At 40.9% G+C, this 21235-nt stretch overlaps 1 protein-coding gene across 11 annotated transcripts in view; it reads right to left on the reverse strand.

Moving 5' to 3' along the window:
- Positions 1-21235, reverse strand: part of RABGEF1 (RAB guanine nucleotide exchange factor 1) — a 67444-nt gene that overhangs the window by 38466 nt on the left and 7743 nt on the right. For 8 of the 11 annotated variants that reach the window (XM_036309276.1, XM_036309271.1, XM_036309269.1 and 5 more), the window contains 2 exons: positions 910-988; positions 31-216 (listed from right to left, as the gene is read on the reverse strand). In XM_036309276.1, coding sequence (XP_036165169.1) covers positions 31-216; positions 910-932 — 209 coding nt within the window. In that variant the 5' untranslated portion in view covers positions 933-988. Of the gene's footprint in view, positions 1-30; positions 217-909; positions 989-21235 lie in introns of those variants that run through there. The other 3 variants (XM_036309270.1, XM_036309272.1, XM_036309275.1) reach the window with 3 other exon arrangements.

Here is a 21235-nt window from a genome sequence, read left to right on the forward strand (position 1 = left end):
GTAAAACCACCCCTAGTTAAGTCTTTTTACCGCTCTGCCAGTTCCCAATCCTCCTGAATCTGCTTCTGCCTGGCTTTGTGGTACTCCTCCCTCCAGCATTTGGAACAGAAACCCTGCCAAGCAGGGTTGCCGTAGTAACCACATCCTTTCTTGCAAAGGAGCTCTGATTGATCCACATGAATTCCTCGGCGTTCAGACTTAAGGCTCATTTTCTTCCTGTTAATCAAATAACAAACAAGAAAGTGTTGTTGAAAATGAATTATTCTATCAGCACAGCAATTAATACCCCAAAAATGATTCCATATCTTCAAGTTATAGGGGAGGGAAGAAGAGAAGGAAGAAAAGGGAGAGGAGGAGGTAGGGAAGGAGAAAGGGAGGGAAAAAGGACAGTTTAAATAAAGCAAATTCTTGACATAGTCATATTAAAGAAAAGACTTCTTATTCCCTGCCCAGTTACATAATGAACATCTTAAGAAAGGACTAATGTTATATTAAAAACCTAACAGTAAAACATAAAATTATAAAACTCCTAGAAAAAAACATAGGGGGAAAACTTCATGACATTGAATTTGGCAACAATTTCTTGGATATTACACCAAAAGCACAAGTAACAAAATAGACAAATGGGACTACAGCAAACTTAAAAACATCTGCACAGAAAAAAAATCAATAGAGTGATATAAAAGTGAGTATTTTGTCTCAAATAAAATAATTCAACATTTACCAAGAAAATGAATATAATGAAAGCATCAGAACAATCTAAACTCTTCAAGAAGGCATTCAGGGACCTTAGCAATCTAGGATAAATTAACATGAGCCCACTAGTTGTCACCACTCACTACATACACAATATTGTCACAGGTACTTAATATAATTATTTATGGCAAACAAACAAACAAACAAACAAACCCCAAGGTAGACATTATCTCCATTTTTTCACATGTGAAATCTCAGGTTCAGAGAAATTTTCAAAAGCACATAAACTCTACTGAAAACAAACAAAAGAGAAGGAATTTAAAACCAGGTGAGCTTCCAAAATCCTTGTACCACAATGTCCCCAATCTACTTGTCCAAACTCAACTCACATCCCTGAGCACAGTAATGTTCATATGATCATCTCCTAAACAAAACATGCATGTTTGTGCCTCAGCTTAGAATTCTTTCCTATACTTTTCTTCTGGTTTTTCAAAGATGATTCACTATTGAAAGTTCATTTTAAGGGACATCCCTTCAATGAAACTTCCCATGAGCTTCCTTCCACACAGAATTAACTGAACCTCCATTCTTGTAACATTACTTATTTAGGAACCAGTTAAGTCCATTCTACTTCATCATAAAGGATCATTTCTGCCCTGCCTGGATGACTCGGTTGGAGTGTCATCCCATACACAAAAAGTTGGGGGTTTGATCTCTGGTCAGGGAACATATGGGAAGCAACTGATTGATGCTTCTCTCTCACATCAATGTTTCTCTCTCTCTCTCTCTCTCTCTAAAAAAAAAAAAAAAAAAAAAAAAAATCAATAAAAACATATCTTTGGGTGAGGATTTAAAAAAAAAATCGCATGTTTGACTTCCTCTCACTTAGTCTAGAAGCATCTGAAGGAGCTGTTTTATATTCCCAACAGAACACAGTATGGAGCTAAGGTGCTCAATATGTGTTTTGAATTGCATATGGAGATAGGGCTGCTTTCTATTCAGTCTTCATTTGAACAGTGAATACATTTTCCTTTAAGATTTGACACATATTATTTTTCTTTAATATATCTTTACTAGGGGCCCGGTGCACGAAATTCGTGCACGGGGGGGGGGGGAGTGTCCCTCAGCCCAGCCTGCCCCCTCTCACATACTGGGAGCCCTCAGGCGTTGACCCCCATCACCCTCCAATCGCAGGATCGGCCCCTTGCCCAGGTCTGACGCCTCTGACAGAGGTGTCAGGCCTGGGCAGGGGACCCTCATTTCCCCCCATCACTGGTTCTGCCCCCAGCCCAGGCCTGATGCCTCTGGCCCAGGCGTCAGGCCTGGGCAGCGGACCCCCAGACCCCTCCGATTGCTGGCTCTGCCCCTTGCCCAGGCCTGATGCCTCGGCCAGAGGCGTAGACCCCCATCACCCTCCGATCGCCTGATTGGCCCCTTGCCCAGGCCTGACGCCTCCGCCAGAGGTGTCAGGCTTGGACAGGGGACCCCCATCTCCCCCTAATCACTGGCTCTGACCCCCGCCCAGGCCTGAGGCCTCTGGCCCAGGAATCATGCCTGGGCAGGGGACCCCCATCTCCCTCTGATCGCTTGCTCCACCCCCCGCCCAAGCCTGACGCCTCTGACCCAGGCTTCAGGCCTGGGCAAGGGGACCATCATATCCCTCCAATCCCCGGCTCCGCCCCCAACCCAGGCCTGATGCCTCTGGCCCAGGCATCAGGCCTGGGCAGGGGACCCCCATCTCCCTCTGATCGCTTGCTCCACCCCCCCGCCCAAGCCTGACGCCTCTGACCCAGGCTTCAGGCCTGGGCAAGGGGACCATCATATCCCTCCAATCCCCGGCTCTGCCCCCCACCCAGGCCTGATGCCTCGGCCAGAGGAGTTGACCCTCATCACCCTCCGATCACCAATCACCGGATCGGCCCCTTGACCAGGCCTGAGGCCTCTGGCAGAGATGTCAGGCCTGGGCAGGGGATCCCCAGCTCCCCGCGGTTGCAGGTTCCGCCCCTGCCCAGGCCTAACACCTCTGGCCGAGGCATTAGGCCTGGGCAGGGGACCCCCAGCTCCCTGCGGTTGCAGGCTCTGCCCCTGCCCAGGCCTAACGCCTCTGGCCAAGGCATTAGGCCTGGGCAGGGAACTCCCAGCTCCCCGCCATCTCCCGCTCTGCCCCTGCGCAGGCCTAACGCCTCTGGCCTAGGCGTCCGGCCCGGGCAGCGGGGACCCACGGCTGCAGCGGCCCCGCGATCGTGGGCTCCGCTTTAGGCCCAGGCAAGGGACCCCTAGCTCCCGGGACTGCCAGCTTCGACCGTGCCCAGCTCCCATCGCTGGCTCCACCCCTACTTCCTGCTATCACTGGCCAGGGCGGCAAAGGCGCCTGATTCTCCGATCATGGCTGGGGGGCAGGGCAAAGGTGGCCCCAGGGCCGCCTTTGCCCTGCCCCCCACCTCTTAGCTCCCCTCTGGGTTTCCGATCACTGTCAGTGGCAGGGGGCTTCTTCCTGCTTTCCCTTTTGCCTCCCTGCATTGTGCCTACATATGCAAATTAGCCGCCATCTTTGTTGGCAGTTAATGCCATCTTAGTTGGCAGTTAATTTGCATATAGCCCTGATTAGCCAATGAAAAGGGTAGCGCCGTACGCCAATTACCATTTTTCTCTTTTATTAGTGTAGATTGATTTCAGAGTGGAAGGGAGAGATGAAAACATCAATGATGAGAGAGAATCATTGATCGGGTGCATTCTGCACCACCACCACCACCACCCAATGTGGATGGAGCCCACAACCTGGGCATGTGCCCTGTTCGGGAATTGAACCATGACCTACTCGTTCATAGTTCGACACTCAACCACTGAGCCACACCAACTGGGCAAGATTTGATACAAACTTGAGGACTTATGTAAGATAAAAGTCAGAAGGAGAAACCAATTTAAATGTGTCATAAGTTGATTAGGAAACCAGAAAAATTTTAGCTATGACTTTCCTTTATAGGCTATCAGCAAAATAATTTGAATTTTCTGCAAAGCTATTATCTAACAAGATTCCTTATTTGGTAAGGTAGTATTCATCTCTGGCAATCAACTAGATCTTACTAATCCTGTTAGGTTGACTCATTTACCAATCCCTATTTTATTTTTGCTGCTATCATGTTATAGCTGTTAAGGGAGTGAGGAAGAACCACCTGAAAGCTCTGAAAAGGGGGATGGGGAGGTCCTGTCTAATGTTACACCTGTTAGAGTTAAAATTTGAAATAATACCTTAACAAGTCTCTAAGTCTGTTTTCTTTTCTACTATACCATGTCTTATTTGTCCATAGCACCAGGATTGTATTATAAATTGCTACCCACCAATTTCCATTTAAATTCACAGAATAAAATGGTCTTCATTCTTCTGCCCATAAACTAACTGCCAAGCAAGCACAGAAAAAAAGTGGTGCCCTAACCGGTTTGGCTCAGTGGATAGAGCGTCAGCCTGCGGACTCAAGGGTCCCAGGTTCGACTCTGCTCAAGGGCATGTACCTTGGTTGTGGGCACATCCCCAGTAGGGAGTGTGCAGGATGCGGCTGATCGATGTTTCTCTTTCATCAATGTTTCTAACTCTCTATCCCTCTCCCTTCCTCTCTGTAAAAAATCAATAAAATATATTTTTTAAAAAAGAAAAGAAAAAAAGTGGCACTCCATAGCATGTATTCAAGAAGCTCACATGTCTAGAAAAAAGTAAGTCCTGTATCTTGTGGATCTTATCATAATTTACTAAGTGCCAATTGTGTGCACAGAACAGGCTAGATACCACTGTTAATACAACTAATAGAACATGTCCTTCCCCTCAGAAAGTTCATAACAACAAAAAACAAAAACAAAATAAGGCACACTGAATAATGCATAAAGATACAGTGCTATGAAACTATGGGGAAGAAAAAGACAAGGTAATTCTGACTTAAGGAGCATGAAGAGACCACTTGGGCCAGGGGATGGAGGTGTAGACCTTAAAGAGTTTTGAGTTGAACCTTAGAGGGTCTTGGAGGAACGATACAAAAGTGGAAGAACATTCTAGACAGGAAGAACATCTTTTACAAAAAGCGTGGAAATAGGAAAGAAAATGATGTAGTAAAAATAAGTTAACTGAAGAAATTAAGTGTGAAGTCAACTATGACGGCTTTTAAAAACTTTAGGCTATACAGTCTGATTGAACCACCACTGAAAGCTCCTGAAAAGGGGAAATCATGATGAGATCTCTATTTTAAGACATTAAAACTTGAGAGATAAAGTTCTGTTTTATGAAGTGAGGTGGACAATAAATTCTTCTCCCCCCAAATCAACTATAAAAATGAACAAAACTTCCTCTATGCTGATGAGTCAATGTGTTAGCCAAGGAGTGCATTTACACTACAGGCCACCAGCTCTTTCTGTCTCCACCAGCTCTTTCTGGCCTCTCTCTGTCTCCTCTGTGTATGCACAGGCTCTGTTGGCCAGAGTGGAAGGAAGCCTTACTGGCTAGCAGTGTTTGCACACAAATTCTTTGTCTGAACAAACAACAATGTTAGACTGAGCATTAAGGTATGCAAGCACAGGGGTGACCCTTAGAAGGAAGTCAAGCATAAAAATAAAAACAAGAAAAAGCAACAACAGACATCAAGGGCCACATGAAATCTTAGTCCAGCTATAAAATGTATATGGTATACACTAAGCACTACTTGGGGATTCTCAACGGCAAAAGGGAGGAGGAGAATTGGGAAAGAAGACCAGAATTCAATATATCACCAAACCCTGGGTAAATTTATCATTTTCCCCTCCAGTATCACTGAGCCAACCCAGAAACGCACACCAAGGCACAGAGATACATCCTCTAGTTCGGGCTCAAGGAAGGAGAAAGGGAACTTCTAACACTGAGAGGAAATATGAAAATCCCTCCAATTTATTGTTTTTAACCTCTTCTCCTGAGCCACAGCACCCAAGCAACCACATACAACAATGCCTGAAAAGACAGATTGCAGAAACCAAACTCTGAGGAAGGGGAATTACCAATTTTCTCCACTCTCTATCCTCCCATTTCTTGGCCCTAAATGTGAGACAGTCATGGAAGTACAGTGTATATGACAGAGTAGCATAACTAACTCCACTGTTTTCTGGCCAGAAAAGATGAGAACCTAGGAACCAAAAAACATATAGGAGAACACACTGACAAGAACTCAAGAAAGCAACCTGAAAATGTTGTTTGTGAACTCCTGGCCTCACCCACTCCTAGCTGTGTATAATGGATCTGATGCTATTCAGGACAAAAGACTAAAATTCAAACTAACAGAGACACTGCACAAGTTTCAAACTGGCACATACATGAAACAGATCAAAATAGTACAGTAAAGGCTTTGAAAATTGAACCGACATTGGAATCACACAGAAGGTGAGTTAGAACTTGCAGCCCGAACTGGACAACAAAACTAAAAAATTTTGCTCCGCAAATGACACTATTAAGAAAATGAAAAGACAAACTACAGACTGGGAGAAAATACATGCAATCACAAATTTAACAAAGGACCAGATTTAAAAATGCTCAAAAATCAACACTAAGAAAAACCACCCAATTACAAAATGGTCAAAAGACTTGAAAGAGAGTGATCTAAAGAAAACATACATGCTGGGAGACAATTCTCACAGTTTCGTCCAAGAGGTCTTTGCAAGCATCCTTGAATATCTTAACATTCTTAAAAGAAACACATAATTATCTCCCCCACTCACTCCCACCCCAGCAGAGGACAAGTTTGTGTACTGTCCAATAAAATAGATACAATGTTTCCCTCCAGGTCAAAGGTCAGGCAGGTCTGTTTGATGCCTGTTGTAAAAGATTTGGGTTCCCTAAGCTTGGATTCCTCAGCTGTGGCATCACCCTATGTGACTTGGGAGTAAAGGTAGCCCAAGTGAAGATAAAGCTTGTTTTATAAACGCCCTTTGAACAGTAAAGTACTTTGTCTCTGACTCAGGATCTCATGTCTTCTGCCAGCATGCATGAAACTGTGGCAGGCTCACTTGTTACCTGTATGCTGGGTAAAAACTCAGGTCCTTCACAGTTCTTAACAACATGGCAAATAAGCACATGTTGTTCAACATCATCCATTAGAGAGAAAAAGTTGTTCAATGTCATCATCCATTAGAGAAATGTAAATTAAAACCACCATGACATATCACTACACATTTATTAGAATGGCTGAAATTAAAAATACCAACAATACCTGTGGTAGCAAGGATGCAGAGCAACTAAACACTCATACATTCCTAGTGGAATGCAAATAGTATAGCCACCATGAAAAGCAGCCTGATAGTTTAAAAAAAAAGTTAAACATATTCTTACCATACAACTCAGCAATCCCACTTCTGGTTATTTCCTCCAGAGAAATAAAACTGATGTTCACTCAAAAATCCATACACAAATACTTCCAGTAGCATTACTCAGGGCCATTAAAAAAAGGAGACAACCAAAATATCCTTCAATCAGTGAATGGATAAACAAACTGTGGTACATCCATGCAATGGATGCTTCTCAGCAAAAAAAAAAAAAAAAGGGGGGGGGGGGAGGCAGTACTGACATAGCCAAAAATTGGCTTAATGATGATTGAATGAAGTCAGTTTTAAAAGCTTACATACTGTATGATCAGTGTTTGTTAGGAATTAGAATTAGGGGGAGGGTGTCTATCAAAAAAAAAAAAAAAATAGCACAATCCAGCAATCCCACTTCTGGGACTATATCCTAAGAATCCCTAAATACCAATGAGAAAGAAAGAATATATGCACCCCTATGTTCATAGCACCATTATTTACAATTAGAGGCCCGTGTACAAAATTCATGCATTGGAGGGGAGGCGGAGGGTCCCTCAGCCAGGCCTGTGCCCTCTCACAGTCTAGGACCCCTGGCTCCTTACTACCCACCTGCTTGCTGTTCTTTAGTGCTGCGGCAGAGGTGGGAGAGGCTCCCGCCACCGCCACTGCGCTCACCAGCCATGAGCCTGGCTTCTGGCTGAGCAGTGCTCCCTCTGTGGAAGCTCACTGACCACCTGGGGCAGCTCCTGCATTGAGCATCTGCCCCCTGGTGGTCAGTGTGGGTCATAGTGACTGGTCGAACAGTCGGACATTTAGCATATTAGGCTTTTATTATATAGGATATGCATAATCCATGGACACAGACAATAGAATGGGAAAGGTCTGGGGTGGGGTAGGGATTGATGAAGGGGAGCAAAAAGGGAGAAAATTGGAGACATCCGTAATACTGTCAACAATAAAAACTATACACCCCTCAAAAATTCAACTTTACTGTATAAAAATAAAAACTTGAGCCCCAGTCGGTTTGCTCAATGATTAAACCGTCAGCCGGCAAAGTGAAGGGTCTCGGGTTTAATGCCAGTCAAGAGCATACACTTTGGTTTCAGGCTCAATCCTGGGCCCCGGTCGGGGACGTACAGGAGGCAACCAATCAATGTCCCTCTTTCATGCTAACGTCTGTCTGTTTCTCTCCCTTCTCTCCCTTCTCTCTCTCTCTCTCTCTCTCTCTCTCTCTCTCTCTCTCTCCCCTCCCCTCCCTCCCTACCTCCCTCCCTTCCACCATCTTTGAAAATCAATGGAAAAAATATCCTCGGGTGAGGATTAAAAAAAAAAAAATTTGAGAGGCAATTTCTAGGTTGGATTGGAGGAAAAGTGCAGGAGACAGGGATAGTGACCAACAGACAACTACAAGAAGAAGGCAATGCAGTGGGAATGGAAAGGGGAGTGGAGGCAAAAAACTTTGCAGGTGGGATCTGTAACAATTAACTAATGAGATATGGCAGAGAGACTTTAAGTTTATAAAAACTCTTTACTGTCTCTACAAAATTAAAGCCCTCCAAGGACAGCATTTAGATTTAACATACTTATTTAGTAGATGAGTTGAGGTAGAGAGGAAGAACTAAATCTACCCAGAGTCTGACTCTAGAATGTTAAATTGAAGAAACTTTAAACACTTTTTGTTCCCTAGGTTCTCTCCTTTTACAATAAAGAAGAAGACACCGAGACTGAGAAGTTTATGATCTGTTCAATCAAAAAGGTAGTGCCTAGCCAGTGTGGCTCAGTGGTTGAGCATCAACCTATGGACCGGGAGGCTACGATTCAATTCCCGGTCAGGGCACATGCCCAGGTTGTGGACTAGATCCCCAATGTGGGGCATGCAGTAGGCAGCTGATCAATGACTCCCTCATCATTGGTGTTTCTGTCTCTCTCTTCCTCTCCCTTCCTCTCTGAAATCAATAAAAAATATATTTTTTTTTAAAAAGGTAGAAAGTGGCAGGGACATCACTAGAGCCTATATGTATACTAATCCCAATTTCCATCAAACTAATCTTTCACCATTATCATCCTGTGGTCCCTTTCTTCAATTCCAAGAGGAATGGGCAAAATGAAATATCCGTTTTTCTTTATATCAATTCAGTAAGTTTTTTAATTTTTATACTACAAATACTATAGCACAGGTCTGTGTCACTAAAAAAATATTATTTTAATCCTCACCTGAGGATATTTTTCCACTGATTTTTAGAGAGAGTGGAAAGGAAAGGGAGAGACAGAGAGAAACACGGATGTGAGAGAGACACATCAATTGGTTGCCTCCTGCATGCACCCAACCAGGGCTGGGGACCTGCAACCAAGGTACGTGCCCTTGACCAGAACCGAACTCAGGATCCTTCCGTCTGCGGGCAACGCTAAAATTAACCCATGTGCCAGCGACCTTCCTTTTCTTGAGAACTGTTACCCCAATCCACAAAGGTAGACTGCCAGCAGTCATGTCTGTATACCTGCCACTTCAGGGCCACAGTTGTTTGAACCAGAGATGGACATGTGACCCAAACAGAAGTTTTGGAAATGAGACTAATCTGGGCTGTTCTCTTGAATGATTGACTAAGTGTGGCATGACCATCTTCCATCAGGTGACCTGAGTAACAGGATAACAGGTCTGCAGAGTGGAATAGATACACAACAAGAACCAGAGAAAAGTAACAGAAGAAAAATACTCTCTAGGTCAGCGGTTCTCAACCTGTGGGTCTCGACCTCTTTGGCGGTCGAACGACCCTTTCACAGGGGTCGCCTAAGACCATCCTGCATATCAGATATTTACATTACGATTCATAACATTAGCAACATTACAGTTATGAAGTAGCAACAAAAATAATTTTATGGTTGGGTCACATGAGGAACTGTATTTAAAGGGCCAGAAGGTTGAGAACCACTGCTCTAGGTCCTGAAAGGTTTCCATTTCTCAGTTTCAGTCCATTCCTAAGGTTCAGTTGCCTGCCTACCCTCAGATTCTGAGACACAATCCTGATCCCCACTGTTCTTTTCTGTCTTTTTTTTTTTTTTACACTTGTTCCAATACAGTCTATTTATCTGTACCCAAAGACTTGTCCAGGTACTATTCTAGAGCTAGAAAAATATAACAGGATTTCTATGAAGTCTGCTTAGCATATACTAAGAGCTCAATAGGTATTAAGATAAAAACAGTAATAGTTACTATGAGTCTATAAAGACTAATTTGGTGTGGTCATAAGATCATAATGATCAGTCATATCTGCATTCAAATCTCAGCTCTGCTACTTATTAGAAATGTGACTTCGGACAAATTAATATTTCTACAACTTTCATTTATATCTCTCTGTCCAACTTCTGCTCCTACTATTCTCAATCTTTTCACAAATCTAAGCCCCATGACCTTTGCTCTCTGATATTCCACCTGTGATTATGTTACCTTACATGGCAAGAAAAAAAAAAGACTGCAGATAATTATGTTTACTAATCAGCTAACTTTAAAATAGGGAGATTAGCCCTGGCCAGTTTGGCTCAGTAGATAGAGCACTGGCTTGCAGACTAAGGGGTCCCGTGAGGGGAGTGCAGGAGGCAGCCAATCGATGATTCTCTCTCATCATTGATGTTTCTATCTCTCTCTCTGTCTACCTTCCTCTCTAAAATCAATAAAAAATACTTTTTAAAAATAGGGAGATTACCCTGGATTATCCACGTGGGCACAATATAAGTACATGAACTCTAAATGCAAAAGAGGACAGGAACCAAGAATAAGCAAAACAATCTTAAAAAAGAATGTAGGACTCATACTTCTCCAACTTCAAAACTTACCGCAAAACCATGATAATCAAAACAGTGTGGTATTAGTATAAGAATAGACATATGGATCAATAAAATAGAATTATGAGAGCAGAAATAAACCCACATATTTATGATCCCCACAAGGGTGCCAACACTATTCAATGAAAAAGGAAAAATCTTTTCAACAAATGGCACTGGGATAAGTGAATAGCCACATGCAAAAGAATTAAGTCAGACCCTAACCTCACACACTATACAAAAATTAGCTCAAAATGGATCAAAAGCCTAAATGCAAAAGCTAAAAGTATAAAAACTCCCAGAATAGGATACTTACATATGACACCAAAAACAAGAGCAACAAAAGTCAAATAAATTGTACTTCATCAGAACTAAAGCTTCTGTGCTTCGAAGGACCGCATCAAGAAAGTGAAGACAGGTAACAGTTTGGTGATTACCAAAGCAAAGGGGGAGTGGGGGGAGGTAGAAGAAGGTAAAGGGAAGATAACGGGTGATAGAAGGAGACTTGAGTTGGGGTGGTGAACACACAGTACAATATACAGATGATGTATTATAGAATTGTACAACCGAAATACCTATATAATTTTATTAATGTCATTCCAATAAATTAAATTTAAAAAGTTTTTTAAAAAGTAAAAAGATAATCCACAGTATGGGAGAAAATATTTGCAAATCATATATTTGATTAAGAACTTATGCACAGAAATATAATATAAAGAACTGTTATAACTCAATTTTAAAAGATAAATAACCTGATTTTTTAATGGGTAAAAGATCTGAATAGACACTTCCTCAAGGAAGATATACAAATGGTCAATAAGCACCAAGAAAACATGTTTGACTTCATTGATCATCAGGGAAATATAAGTCAAAACCATGAGCTACCACTTTACACCCAGTGGATAACAAAGTCAGATAATAATAAGTGTTAACAAGGATGTGAAAAAATGAGAACACCATTCACTGCAAGTCAGAATGTAAAATGGTGCAGCCACTTTTGGAAACCATCTGACAGTTCCTCAAACCATTGAACAGAGTCACCATATGACCCAGCAATTCCACTTCAAGGTACTGTATTTACCCAAGCGAAACAAAAACATGTCCACGAAGAAAGTTGTACATGAATGTTTATAGCAGCATTATCTATAATAGCCAAAAGGTGGAAACAACCCAAATGTCCATCAACTGATGAATGGAAAAACAAAATGCAATATATCATACAATGTAGTTATTACTCAGTCATAAAGAGGAATTAAGTACTGATACATGCCACAATTAACCTTGAAAACGTGATGCTAAGTGAAAGAAGCCAGCCATAAAAGCCCATATATCATATGATCCCATTCATATGAACGTCCAGAACAGGGAAATCTACAAAGACAGAAGTAGATTAGTGGTTGCTTAGGACTGAAGGGGAGAGGATGGGAGTAAAAGAAATAGTTAAAGTGTCTGGAATTCTTTTTGAGGTGATAAAAATGTTCTACAGTTGGTCCTAGTGATGACTGCTATTGAATTGTGTTGTTTAAATGGGTGAATTATACCCCAATAAAATTGTTTTTAAAATAAAAATCAGAAGAGGAGGGCATAATGGAACTCCAGAGAACTACTGTTGGCTTTGAAGGTGAAGAAACCATAAGCCAAGGAATGTGGGTGGCTTCTAGAAGCTGAGAATGACCTCTGGCTGACAGTCAGCAAAGAAATGAAGAATTCAGTCCTATAATCACTTGGAACTCAATTCTGCCAACATGAGTATGTCTGGAAGCAGATTCTCCCCATAGCCTCCAGATAAAAGTCCAGGCTGGCTTACACCTTAATTTTGACCTCCAGAGATCCTTCAGAGTATCTAACTGAGCTGGCCAGGAGTTCTGATTTACAGAACTTTGAGATAGCAAATGGGTGGTGTTTTAAGCTGCTAATAAGTTTGTGGTAATTTGTTATGGCAACAACAGGAAACTGTTATAGGCCTCCTTTACATTTCTGTCACCTTTGCACAGGTGTTGTAATGCCTAGAATGCAGTGATTTTAGCTGTTCATATGGTGATTCTCTCTCATCATTTAGGTCTCAGCTTTCACGTCACACTTTCAGAAAGGCCTTCCTTGGCCACTCTCTAAAGTAGTAGCTACCCCAACCTACCTTAGGCCCAGCACAGTTTCTCCATATCCGATCTGTTTCTAACAAGGGAGGGTAAGGAAAGGTGTGCAGGAAAAAAGTAGCTAAGCAGAACTGAGTTGCTCAAATCATGTACATTCTCAGAAGGGCATGCTTGTGTGATTGGCCCTCGGCCAGATCCTAGACACTGAGGTGTTAGAGTGTCCTTATGTACTAACTGATCAGGGTGTTTTATGCTTGGAGCTTTGAACCACACTGTGCCAACTTGTCTAGACAGTCTATGCAAACAGTGTAATGTATGGAGAACACCTGCTTTCCTCTGGAGCCCGAAGTTATAGCAACTACAGTCGATCATGAAGGCACTTGTGCCTACATAACCAGCCTCCAATAAAAAACCTGGAATCCTAGTTTAAGTCAGTTTCCCTAAAAGAAACACATCACACGTGTTGCTACAGTTTGTTGCTGGAGGATTAAATGTACCCTGTACAGCTCCACTGTGAGAAGACTCCTAGAAGTTCATACCTGGTATCCTCCAACTCTGCTAATTCTACCATTTTCCTGTATTGATCATTTTTTGTGCCATTTCACTATAATAAAAATAGCCAGGAGTACTTCTAGCAAATTACCAAACCTGAGAAAGTCTTGGGGACTACTGACACAGGGTGTGATTATAAAGGGGTGGCATGAGGGAGGCCTTACTGGTAATAGAATGGTTCTGGATCTTAACTGTGGTAGTGGTTACAGGAATCTAGACAAGTGATAAAATGACAAAACTATACACACACATTGTATAGATGTCAATTTCTTGGTTTTGGTATTGCACAATAGTTACGTGTGATGTAACCATTGAGGGGAAACTGGATGAAGAGTACATAGTACCTCTCTGTACTTCCTTTGTAACTTCCTGTTAATCTGTAATTTTAAATTAAAATTTTTAAAAATTCCAATAAAATTTTAAAAATAAACACCTATGATTGAACCAATATGTATTGACAGTTAAACATACCATAAGACCATTTCTGTTTCTCAGTATGGAAAACAAAGCAAGCAAGTGAACCACCAAAAGTACATGTTATGATCTGAAAGGCTATGTAGTGGTAATGATAGCTCTGTTTCAGTGGTGCACAGCAGGCACAGTCCGCATATACAGATTAGGCACCAGAGCTACATAGACAGCGTGTACTTTTCAGTTAGGGAGAAATATGGGAGATCAATGTTGAGACTCAATTCTGTTTTTCCTAGGCAGAAAAGACCTATCCAGAGGCAAGATACTGTCACCACTGCAGCCAGGAGAAAGATTAGAACAGACACACCCAGTTCCCATTTGAGCACTGCACTCCAAGAAGTAGGCTTTTATTGAGCAACCTGGGCATAAAGAATACATCATTCAATTGGCCCACTCACATTAAGGAGGACAGAGTAAAAAAACTGTTTGAGATAGTTGAAATTCCTGTAAATTCTGCACCAGGGCTAGGATTTAATGTGGGCTGAAGTACACTAAAAAGAGCCAGAGGAATACAAAGCCTAGAGCTGTGTGTTCTTCCTTACGGCTCTGCATGCAAACCAGATTCTTCACCTCATTAAAAAAAAAGGGGGGGGGGATGCCATCTTGTGGATTTGAGTACTCATAATAATTGTACTCACAATAATCTGACCGGTCATAATAATCTGGCCACTCAGTGTACATATAGATGTTTATTCTTTGAAAAACAGGAGCTATAAAGACAAGTAGATAATAAAGTAGAAAGAAAATAAAAACATCACCCAGAGACAGTCATTATTTCTTGTAGTACTTTCCCTACTTGTCACTCATCTATTCAACAAATATTTTTATACTGATTTACACTATATGGGAGGCACTTGGGAACAAATACTAGTATAAGTAAAAACAGTTTAAATCTCCATGGCGCTTACCGTCTAGTATGAAAGACATAAGAGAACTCATAAACAAAAGGAAGATAAATAATCCAATCAAAAAATGGGCAAAGGACCTAAATAGACACTTTTCAAAAGTGGACATACAGAAGCCCAAGAGACATATGAAAAAACTAGAGGCCTGATGCACGAAATTCATACAAGAGTAGGCCTTCCTTCCCCTGGCTGCTGGCACCAGCTTCCCTCTGGCACCTGGGACCCAGGATTCCCTTGCAACCCTGGCTTCGTCCGGAAGGTTGTCTGGAAGGACGTCTGGTCTAATTAGCATATTACACTTTTATTATTATAGATGCTCAAAGTCACTAATCATCCAAGAGATGCAAATCAAAATGACAATGAGATACTATCTCACACCTGTCAGGATGGCTATCATCAACAAATCAACAAACAACAAGTGCTGACAAGGATGTGGAGAAAAAAGAACCTTGCACAATGCTGGTGGGAATGCAGACTGATGCAGCCACTGTGGAAAACAGTATGGAATTTCCTCAAACAATTAAAAATTACTGGGTCTATTTGACCCAGTAATCCCACTTCTAGGAATATATCCCAAGAAATCAGAAACACCCATCAGAAAGAATATATGCACCCCTATGTTCATAGAAGCACAATTTACAATAGCTAAGATTTGGAAACAGCCTAAGCACCCATCAGCAGATGAGCGGATTAAAAAACTGTGGTACTTCTACACAATGGAATACTATACTGCTGTAAAAAAGAAAGAACTCTTACAATTTGCAACAGCATTGATGGACCTGGACAGCATTATGCTAAGCAAAATAAGCCAGTTGGAGAAAGATAAATATCACATGGTCTCACTCATTTGTGAAATATAATAAACAACATAAACTAATGAACAAAAATAGATCCATCAAACAGAATGTCAAACCTCAGAGGGAAAGTGGGGGTGGATGGGGGCGAGGTTAAGAGATCAACCAAAGGACTCGTATGCATGCGTATAAGCATAACCAATGGACACAGACGGTAAGGGAGCGAGGACATGTGCTGGGGGGCAGGAGCGGTCAGGGAGAGGTCAATGGGGGGGGGAAAAGGAGACATATGTAATATTTTCAACAATAAAGAATTTAAATTAAAAACAAAGACACATGGAAAATGTAAAAATAAACAAAAAGATCTCCGTGGCACTTACTGTCTAGTACTAAAGACATAACTCTATATCATGCCTGAAGAAATTAAAACACTATGAACACTGAAGAATTAATTCATTTTAAAGTTTCATAAAAGAATTCATGTTTATGTGAAACAAGCTAAATATGTGTACATTAAATTTACAGAACTCTGCCGAAACCGGTTTGGCTCAGTGGATAGAGCGTTGGCCTGCAGACTGAAGGGTCCCGGGTTCGATTCCGGTCAAGGGCATGTACCTGGGTTGCGGGCACATCCCCAGTGGGAGATGTGCAGGAGGCAGCTGATCGATGTTTCTCTCTCATCGATGTTTCTCTCTCATCGATGTTTCTCTCTCATTGATGTTTCTAACTCTCTATCTCTCTCCCTTCCTCTCTGTAAAAAATCAATAAAATATATTTTAAAAAAAATTTACAGAACTCATAATAGCCTAACAAATTAGGAAAGTAAAAAAATTAGGAAAATATAAAGAGAGGTCTCATTCACAATAGTATCAAAATGTAAAAACACCCAGGAAATATTTTAATAAAAAAATTATGTGAGCTACACAAAACTGAGATATAAAGAAGGTTTAAATAGTTGGTAAGGCATACACTAGGATACAGAATGAGAAAATTAAATATTATAAAAATGATACATGCTTCAAAATTTCTGTTTATTGGAAATGACAACAAAAATCCAAAAGACTTTTTTGAACTTGACAAAATTATTCCACATCTCATCGGCAAGATTTTTAAATTTTTTTCTAAATTAATTTAACTTATTGATTTGAATTTTCTTCAAACTATTGTAGTTAAAATGCTGTGAACTTAGCCTGGCCAGTGTGGCTACATGGTTGAATGTAGACCTATGAACCAGGAGGTCAAGATTCAATTCCGTCAGGGCACCTGCCTGGATTTCAGGCTCGATCCCCAGTAGGGAGCATGCAGGAGTCAGCCCATCAATGATTCTTTGTCATCATTGATGTTTCTGTCCCCACCTCCCCTCCTTTCTGAAATCAATAAAAATATATTTTAAAAAGTACTGCGAGCCCTAGCCGATTTGGTTCAGTGGATAGAGCGCCGGCCCTCGGACTGAAGGGTCCCGGGTTCGATTCCGGTCAAGGGCATGTACATTGATTGCAGGCTCAATCCCCAGTAGGGGTTGTGCTGGAGGCAGCCAATCTATGTTTCTCTCTCATCAGTGTTTCTAGCTCTCTATCCCTCTCCCTTCCTCTCTGTAAAAATTAATAAAACAAATATATATAAAAAAATACTGCGAACTTAGCAACAAAACTGGTAAATCACTATACAACAAACTGACCCAAACTGACCCATAATATACAAAATACAAATGCTAACATAATATACAAAATAATTTAATATTAGAGAAAGGAGGAGAAGGGGAGAATTTTCAATAAACTGTGTTGGAATAACTTGGCCAGTAATCTGGTAGCCCCCAAATTAATTACAGATATCTTAAAGAGTTAAAATTTTTAAAGACAAATGAAAAAATAGAAAAAACTAAAATCAAGTATTTATGCAACTTTTTAAATTGACTTCAGAGAGGAAGGGAGAGAGAGAGAGAGAGAGAGAGAGAGAGAGAGAGAGAGAGAGAGAGAGAGAGAGAGAGAGAGAGAGAGAGAGAAACGTCAATGATGAGAGAGAATCATTGATTGGCCGCCTCCTGCAAGCCCCACACTGGGGATCGAGCCTGCAACCTGAGCGTGTGCCCTGACAGGAATCGAACCATGACCTCCTGGTTCATAGGTCGACACTCAACCACTAAGCCACGCCAGTTGGGCCATGCAACTTCTAAAGAGGAGAGGTCTATCTAAGTTTACATGCTAAAGTAGAAATCAGAAAGAAAACAGATTTGAACACATAAGTTGAAACTTCTATCTAGTTTTTAAAAAGGCCCCACTTAGACCCAAAATAGGAAAGCAAGCTCAGCCACGTGGCTAAGTGGATTGAGCGCCGTCCCATGCATCAAGAGGTCACCAGTTTGATTCTAGGTCAGGGCACATGCCCGGGCTGTGGGCTGGGTCCCCAGTAGGGGGTTGTGCAAGAGACAGCGGGTTGATGATGTTTCTCTCATTTATTTCTCTCATTTATTTCTCTCTCTCTCTCTCTCCCTCTCCCTTCCCTCCTCTCTCTAAGATCAATAAAAACATATTTTTTTAAAAAGTAAGAGACTAAAAAAATATTTTAATTGGACAATGAAGAATTTTATCATACTTAGACATTATGTTAATAATGATTTATAAATCTCTGAATACAGGATAAAGATATGAGCAGACCATTCACAACATGGAAATAGCTTCCTAGAAACAGAAATGAAATGTCAAAGAGTTTGTGCATTTTATTTTACTTTATTTTTTTAACTGATTTTAGAGAGAGAGGAATGGAGAGAGAGAAACATCCATGTGAGTGAGAAGCATGGACTGGTTGCCTCCTGTATGCAACCTGACTGGGAACTGAACTGGCAACATGGGCATGTGCCTTGACCAGGAATCAAACCAGGGACCTTTCAGAGCATGGGGCAATGCTCAACCAACTGAGCCACACTGGCCTGGGTGGTTTGTGCATTTTAAATTTTTATATATACTACCAAACTGGCCTCACAAAAAGATTGTATCTATTTACATTCCCACCCTACAGTGTATGAAAGAATCTACTTTTCCACAAAGTCATAAACACTGGATTAACCTTTAATTTTTGCCAATCTGAAAGGCAAAAAAATATATATCATTTATTGTTTTAATATGCATTTCCTTAAGAAGGCTAACCATCTTTATGGATATTTATCGGCCATTAGTATATTTTCCTTGAAGAATTTAACACTCTTCATGTTCTTTGCTCATTTTTCTGTGTCATCCTTTTTCCTTTTTATAGGTGCTCTTTTAGTCCTTAACTTTATGTTATGAAGACACCACAGTTTGAATCAAAGACTTAGTGTTTCAGCTGTGGCCAGTGTAGCTTGGTTGGACCATACTCTTGTACACTGAAAGGTCTCGGGTTTGATCCCTGGTCAAGACACATACCTAGGTTGCAGGTTTGACCCCTGGTTGGTTGGGGTTCGTATCAGAGGCAACCAATTGATGTTTCTCTCTCTCTCTAAAGTCAATAGCCATATCCTCAGGTGAGGATAAAAAAAAAGAAAAAAAGACAGTGTTTCCAATCTGTACCCAAGTTTCACCAACTTTCGTATCATTTAATACATTGCAAATGAATGTAAACCTCAGGCAGAATATCAAAGGCAAAGTTCCAATTTTAAATATAACAAAACAAAGTATCCAAACACTAGACTGTCCAAATGATAATGAAACCTTGGAATAGAATGTAGAGTTTATAACTGCTGGAATGAGTTGAACCAGCTGAGCAGCATTCTTAAGGAATGAGTTCTAGACAACAATTTTCTGTTGTTCTAAATCAAACCCTTGTCTTCAAGTTAAGTGAAATCGTAACTCTAATCTCAGCATGCCATATTTCAGGCTAATAACTCAAAATTACATGCAAAATAACCTGGCTGCATTAGTCTACGTCAACCATGTGCTACCCTTCTTCCACAGAAGCACTGCCAATCCCCCAACTGGTCAATTTATTCAATAATTTTATGACCAAAATTATCTTCTGACTCCACTTAGAGTAACAACAAACTGCAATATATAAAGTGGTTTCAACAATTAATTGTTTTTTTAAGTTACATCTTAGTTTTAGCTTTGCGACAGCCATTTCATCCTTAGTCAATTGCTGTGGCTGGACAAAGTGACACACATCTCTCTGAGACAGGAAAAAAAAAAAGCACTAGCCTGGATTGAACATATATTTATTCAGACTTGTTAGATAGCTCAAATAAATATTTGCGTTATGTTTTAGGTTTTTGAGAGGTGCCTTGTGTTTAACAAAATTTTAATCCAATTAAACTGCAGAAACTTTCAAAGGCTGCTAACACCATCCCATGTTGTAGGTTGAATTGTCTCTCCCCCCAAAAATAGATTGAACCCCAAACACTGTGAATGTGGCCTGATTTGGAAATAGGATCTTTGCAGACGTAATTAGTTAAAATGAGGTTATACTGGATTAGGGTGGGCCCTAAATCCAATGACAGGGATTGACTGGGCCAAGGCTCTGAGAGAGACACACAAAGGCCATGTGATGCAGCTGCAAGCCGAGGAATTCCTACGACTGCCAGCTATCATCTTTCCTGGGGCCTTCGACAGCGTGGCTCTGCTGACACCTTGATTTCAGAGTTCTAGCCTCCAGACTGTGAAAGAATAAAATTCTGTTGTTTTAAGCTACCCAGTTTGTGGTAATTTGTTATAGCATCCCTGGGAAACTAATAACCATCCAGTAAGAATTGGTGTAAACTCTATAAACAATTAAAATAAATTAGTTTTCCACAAGCTGACAAAGAACTGTGGCTTCAGGCATCACCTGCTCTTTGTAAGTGGGGTAACCATATATCCCAGTTAGTAAGGACAGTCCTGGCATAAGCCTATTGTCCTGGAACCCCTTTGCCATTGATTCCCAAAAGCAATCTGCTTTGGATAATAAATTACATGGTTGTCTAATTTATGAACAAGCCTAGAATACCCTTCTGTTTGTCCACCTCCAAATCCCACCTTATTCAAGTAACATCTGATTCCCCTTTTCCCACTGACAGAATAGTTCTGATTCCTATAGCATTTAATAAGTACAGCTATCACAATACTTACAGAAGTTAGCATATAGGTATGAAAACACTGCCACCTGCTTATTTTCCATAAATAATATTTAAGATGTATCCATTCATGACTATATAACATTTAAAACCCTACACAAATAAAATCTATACACTTAGCACACTACAATCCCAACTGAAATGGTTAATTTATACAAATAAAAATATAATCTAATCTGTTAAATAGATACCAAGCACATTACTTCCTCAGACACTAATTATAATAGACTTTTCACATTTTATTTCATCAGCCAACAGTTTTTTGTTTTGTTGTTGTTGTTAATTCTCACCCAAGGATATTTTTCCATTGATTTTTTAGAGAGAGTGGAAGGGAGGAGGAGAGACAGAGAGAAATATTTTTAAAATATTTTTATTGATTTCAGAGAGAAAGAGAGAGGGAGAGAGAGATAGAAACATCAATGATGAGAGAGAATCGTTGATTGGCTGCCTCCTGCATGCTCCACACCAGGGATCCAGAACGCAATCCAGGCATATGCCCTGACCGGGAATCGAACGTGACCTCGA

The sequence above is a fragment of the Myotis myotis genome, unplaced genomic scaffold (assembly GCF_014108235.1).
Source record: "Myotis myotis isolate mMyoMyo1 unplaced genomic scaffold, mMyoMyo1.p scaffold_m19_p_5, whole genome shotgun sequence".
Lineage (NCBI taxonomy): Eukaryota > Metazoa > Chordata > Mammalia > Chiroptera > Vespertilionidae > Myotis > Myotis myotis.